The sequence below is a fragment of the Marmota monax genome, unplaced genomic scaffold (assembly GCF_021218885.2).
Source record: "Marmota monax isolate L192 unplaced genomic scaffold, Marmota_monax_Labrador192_F-V1.1 WCK01_AAM20220418_F8-fsc00081, whole genome shotgun sequence".
Classification (NCBI taxonomy): Eukaryota; Metazoa; Chordata; class Mammalia; order Rodentia; family Sciuridae; genus Marmota; species Marmota monax.
The window spans coordinates 52,482-58,903 of NW_026695234.1; the positions used below are offsets into that span (position 1 = coordinate 52,482).

Below are 6,422 nucleotides of genomic sequence, written 5' to 3' on the forward strand. Positions count from 1 at the left end.
AGAAAGATGGCTCTTCTCTTTCCCATTATTTCATCAGTGTCCTAAGATGTGCCCACAATATATCCCAAAGCTCTTTCTAGAAGTAAAATTGCCTGACAACAAACTCTCTTATTTGAATAACAGAACTTCAGAATCAACTTGAAAACCTTAAAGTGGAGCATCAAAGTAACTGTGCTTCTCTCTGTGACCTTGAATTGTGACCCTAAAACATGCATTTTCTCCCTAGTTCTTGTTTATTCCACAGTAAACAACTACCTAATGCACATGCAGGCTGTTAGTAGCCCAGAAGTTACTTTAATTTTAAAAAATATTTATTTTTTATTTGTAGGTGGACACAGTACCTTTATTTTATTTGTTTATTTTTATGTGGTGCTGAGGATCCAACCCAGGCCCTTGCACAAGGGAGGCAAGATCTCTACTGCTAAACCACAACCCCAGCCCCAGATGTTTCTTTCTTAGCACTCGATTGAACCTTGGTGTTAGCAGCATGGAGCATCCCAGCAGGCATTAGCAATGAAGAGATCAGATGGATTTCCATCTCTAGCTGTAACTATGATGTATCCATTTATAGTAGACACTAGGGTGGTCTCTGAGGATAAAAATGGGGCAGCCTTGAACTGTTCAGATACTTTCTAATCATTTTAAGATCATATAGTACATGCTCTTTGTTTCTATACACCTTATAATATTCCTTGACTAAAAGAAACTCAAAATGACATGAAAAAAATATATAAACCTCTTCTTTTTTATTGACAGCCAGTAAACTGTTCTCATTTGATGATCAGGATTTCTTTTCTTTTGTCACACCGGTAATAAAACACCTTCTCACCATGGGAACAGAGCTTTCTTACTTTATAAGGTTTCTTTTTTTTCCCTTAGGTTTATACCCTGTTTCCTAGAGGAAATGATCAGATGCAACTTTTCCACCATGACTGAATTTGTCCTCCAGGGATTAACAGACCAACCAGAACTCAAACTGCCCCTTTTTCTCCTGTTTCTAGTGGTCTATGGGATCACTGTAGTGGGAAACCTGGGTATGATCCTCCTAATCACTGTTGATTCCAAGCTCCAAACTCCCATGTACTTTTTTCTTGGTAATTTGTCATTCATAGATCTCGTCTATTCCTCAGTTATTACCCCTAAACTTTTAGGAAACTTTATACAGGAACAAAATGTTATCTCCTATTCTGGATGCATGATACAGCTCTTTTTCTATTGCACATTTGCTATTGCTGAGGGCTATATGCTGGCAGCCATGGCATATGATAGATATGCAGCTGTCTGTAATCCACTGCTCTACAGTGTCACCATGTCCCAAAAGGCATGCAGCATACTGGTAACAGGGGTCTATATCATGGCAGCTCTTGGAGCTGTAGCCCACACTTCCTCCATGATCAGGCTTTCCTTCCATGGGGAGAATGTCATCCACCATTACTTCTGTGACATAATTCCCCTCCTACAGCTTTCCTGCTCTAGCACCTACTTTAATGAGCTTCTGGTGACACTTATAGGTGGATTTAATGTGCTGGCAACAACTGGGCCCATAGCCATCTCTTATACCTTCATACTCACCAACATTCTTCGAATACCCTCAAGTGAGAGCAGGTCCAAAGCCTTTAGTACCTGTGGCTCTCATTTAACAGCTGTTGGGGTCTTCTACGGATCCATCATGTTTATGTATTTCAAGCCAACATCCAGCCACAGCAGGGTCCAGGAGAAGGTGGCCTCTGTGTTCTATACCACAGTGATCCCTATGCTGAATCCCTTGATCTACAGCTTAAGGAATAAGGATGTAAAATATGTTCTGTGCAAATTAATGAGAAAGAGATGTGGCCTACCCCAGAGTTAGTGGACATAACCACTAAGGATTATGGTGTCCACTTGACCCTTTCTTTTTCTTAAAACTAACTTCCCTGTTTCTTAAAATTAACATTCAATAATTTTCCCTTTTCCCATTTCCTCTAACAGCTGCCCAGTTTATGAAGTTTGTGCAAACACACACACACACACACACACACACACACACACACACTCCTATTTCTTGAGCAAACTATACCAAAATATAAGGAGTCATTGGTCATTGATAAGCCTGGACATGTTTACTTAAAAATATTCTTCTGAGTTAAATTTGCACATTCTATTTCATTCCTTATTGAGAAAATCTGGAGTAAATTTTTTTTCCCTTTAGTTGGGGTAAGTTTGCATTCATCACCTTCTGTCTCACATAACTAGCTTTGTAACATTCAGTGTAAGTGTTACCAGATTAGGCTTAACACAATAGTAATCTTAGCACTTAATCATAGGAAAAATTCAAAAACTAGGTATATACTTTGCTAATTTGAAGTCTCCTTGTGGGTCCTCTCCCTTTTATTGTTCTGCTGTGTATCTTTCTTGTGAAAATTAATCGGGGAATCAATTAATTCCCAAATTAATGACCTTTATAAAAACTTAAAAGCAGACATAAATAGCAAAATAATAAGTTCATAGTAGGCCAGGGAGGTTGTTTTCAGAAAGGAATATATATCCTAGCAAAATACGCAAGCAATTTGACCTTTAAAAAATTTAATTTCATAGGTGATAGATTTTCCTTAATCTCAAAGAGACTGAATCATGGGCATGCTCCTAGAAGGCAGCCTAACTAATTCTCTTCTGCTCCCCATTTCCTCCTACTCCATTTACAGATGTTATGTCCAGTGTGATAACTGTTTTCTTGTGGGAATGACTTACAGGTTAGGTAACCATCATGCCAAACAACCTCATCCACTCAAGGCCTAAGTTCCCTTCTGTTCCTCTTCCAGCCTCCACTGCCGAAAAGGAAACTCCATTGGCAGGGCCCATGCTTTTCCATGGAGAAACTCATGGGATAACATCTCTGTCCATGCATCCCACCCATTTCTCAATATTCCTTGTAAAAATAAGAATAACAATTTAAAAACTGATCAAGCTCAGCTCTTATACTCCTTCATTTCTTTCTTATTTTAATAGCTTTATTGAGGCATAACAGACAAATTAAATGTGTACAAATTGTATACATTAAACATATACAATTGGATAAGCATTGACATATACATACTCACAACACCATCACTATAGTCAATTCGGTGAATATATCCATCATCCTTAAATGTTTACTCATGCCCCTCAGTAATCTACCCCTGGATGCTTTCTGTTGCTATAAATTTGCTTTCATTTTCAAGAATTTCATACAAATTAAATCACATCGTAATTACTCATTTGTATGGGGCTTATTTTACCCAGCATAGTTATTTTTAATTTTGTCCATGTTGTTACATGTAACAATATCTACTATTATTGCAGTAGCATTCCATGGTATGAGTACACCATATTCATTTACCTGGTGCTGGACATTGGTTTTTGTCCAGCTAAATGGCGGTGTACCAGTCTTTTGGACAGCATAGGCTTATATGCTTTTATTTCTCATGGATAAGCACATCAGAGAGGACCATGTATTAGGTATACATTTATTGATTTAGAAACTGAAAACTGTTTTTCCAAGTGGCTGAACCATTTTACATTCTCTATAACAATTTTTCAGGATGTAAATTTCTCCATTGTTTTTGAAACATTTGATGTGGTCACTCTTATTATTGTTATGCTTAACTCCTCCATATAGTAGTTAATGGTGTTTCATTATCATATTCCTTATGATTAATGACACTAAGCTTCTTTTCTTAATGTTATATGGATCTTTTTCAGTGAAAATGTCTGTTCAAATATTTTGCTTCTCTTTTTTTTACAATTATTTTGAAAACTCTTTATATCTTTATGTATTCTCTCTCTATATAAAGTCACTCATGAGATAACTGGTTTGAAATATTTTCTCCCTGTCTGTGCATTATTTAAATTCTTTTTACATTCTGTTGAGAGGTATAATTCATGTTTTAATCCAGTTCAGTCTATCAATATATTTTGGTATAGATTCTTTATATCCTACACAGCTTTGTCTAAGATCAGGTAACAAAAATTCACTTAAATATCCTCTAGAGTTTTCACAAGTTCAGGTTATACATTTAGGTATATGACCTATTGTATATATGCTATGAAGTGCATATTCAAGTTCAATTTGTGCATAAACTTATTTGTTTTCATACTCTTTGTTGTAAAGCCTTTTTTTCACTGAATTGCCTTTTCATTGTTATCCAAAAAATATTTTCATAAATACTTGGATCTATTTCTGTATATTACAGCATTTTTATAATGTCTTTTTTGGGGGGAGGGGTGCAGTGAACTTTATGGATGGTATGTGACAGTAGGGCTCCCTAACACCCTCCCCATCTTCAGGGGGTCTGGGATGGAAATTGGGAAGAGGGGAGATTCTCCATGTGTTGAGGGACTGAGTTAAAGGCAGGGACTCTTCGGCAGCTGAGGGCTTCTCTCTTCCTCTGTGTTCTTTCTGGGAAGGTGGTCCAGAGGCTCTTGCTCCTTGGAGGCTATGTGGACCATAAGATCCACCACCCTGTTGCTGTAGCCAAATTCATTTTTATACCAGGAAATGAGCTTGACAAAGTGGTGGTTGGGGGCAATGCTGGCCCCAGCATCGAAGGTAGGAGAATATCACTGTTAAAAGTTTCAAGAGAAACAGTGTAGTCTCAGATGCCCTCTGATGCCTGATTCACCACCTTCTTGATGGCATCATATGTGGTCAGATTCACAAATGACACATTGGCACACGGAAAGCCATGGCAGAGAGCTTCCCATTCAGTCCAGGGATGACCTTGCCCACAGCCTTGGCAGAGTCAGTGGATGCAGGGATGATATTCTGGGCAGTCCCACAGCCATCATGCCACAGTTTCCCAAAGGGACCATCCACAGTATTCTGAATAGCAGTGATGGCATAGATTGTCATCATGAGTTCTTCCACAATGCCAAAATTGTCATGGATGGCCTTAGCCAGGGGAGCTAAGCATTTGGTGGCATAGGAGGCATTGCTGACAATCTTGGGGGAGTTATCATACTTCTCATGGCTCACGCCCATCACAAACATGGGGGCATCAGCAAAAGGGACAGAGATGATGACCTTTGTGGCACCGTTCTTCAGATGAGCTCCAGCTTTCTTCATGGTAATGAAGACACTAGTGAGCTCCACACATATTCAGCACCAGCATCATCCTATTTGATATTGGTGGGATCTTATTCCTGGAAGATGGAGGTGGACTTTCCATTGATGTCAAGCTTCCCATTCTCAGCCTTGACTGTGCCATTGAATTTACCCTGGGTAAAATCATATTGGAGCATGTAGACCATGTATTTGAGGCCAATGAAGGGGTCATTGATAGCAACAAGATCCACTTTGCCAGAATTAAAAGCAGTCCTGGTGACCAGGCATCCAATACAGCCAAATCTGTTCACTCTGAACTTCACCATCATGTCTCATGGTCATGGCTGGAACTGCAAGAGAAGAGAGGATGTGGCTGTCTGTCAAAAGGGGAGGATCATAGAGCCTATAATAAGTCTTGATATTGGATTTTGTTTCTCTTTATTTTTCATCTTCTCCATGTTGTGATTATATTAAGTCTTTTGTTTTTCCATTAATATTTTAGGATCAGGATGTCAACTTTCACACACACACACACACACACACACACAGTCTGATGAATAATTTCTTATTGCATTGAATGTAAAGATAAATTTGAAAAGAGTTGCCATCATTTGAATAATGAGATTTCTAACCCAGAGACCTGGTTAGAAATGCTGTAACATTTATTTAGGTCTCCCCTTAGCAATACTTTTCAGTTTCCTTTTTTAGTGTAGAGATTCTTTTGAAAAAAAAATATTTTTAAAGCTATATTCTTATTTCTCACTTGCTTAATTCTCTATTACCTTATTTTTATTTCAATTGTGTTTTGCTCATTGTTATTATATAGAAACACATTAACTTTTGTATAAAAATACTTTACCTGAAACTCTTACTAAATATATACACCATAGTAGATGTTCTGAGGCTTTGCTAAATTTTCTACAGACAGCTTTATTTCCTTTCCAGTGTCATTTTTCTTTCTCCTTATTGCAGTACCTTAAACTTCCAATAAAATATTGAATAGAAGTGATAAGGGCATACCTTTTTGACATTATTGATCTTAGAAGGAAATTATTCAGTTATTCACAAGTCTGATGTAAGTTTATCATAGATGTTTTTTATCAGATTTAGGAATTTTTCTTTTATTCCTGGTTTGTTGAAAATTTTGGATTTTTTAAATGAGAAAATAAGGTTGTATTTTGTCAATATTTCTTCTAAATTATTGAAATATGTTTTGTTTTAAAAAATCATATTGTTGACTACATTGATTATTCAAAGTTATAACATTGTTAAATTCTTGGAAAAAACCCTACTTTGACATGATATGTTATCTTCCTAAGAGATTTGTTTTGTTTAGAATTTTGCATCTATTCAAGAGGGATAT

General features: G+C 37.2%; 1 protein-coding gene and 1 pseudogene across 1 annotated transcript; one reads left to right on the forward strand and one right to left on the reverse strand.

The window, feature by feature from the left end:
• Positions 1–901: 901 nt before the first annotated feature.
• On the forward strand, positions 902–1,849 carry LOC124088810 (olfactory receptor 8D1-like). The gene has a single exon (XM_046438591.1). It carries the CDS (start codon positions 905–907, stop codon positions 1,847–1,849), a length of 945 nt encoding a protein of 314 aa, XP_046294547.1. The 5' UTR covers positions 902–904.
• A 2,510-nt stretch (positions 1,850–4,359) lies between these two features.
• LOC124088811 (glyceraldehyde-3-phosphate dehydrogenase-like) lies at positions 4,360–5,385 on the reverse strand (annotated as a pseudogene).
• Positions 5,386–6,422: the final 1,037 nt, after the last annotated feature.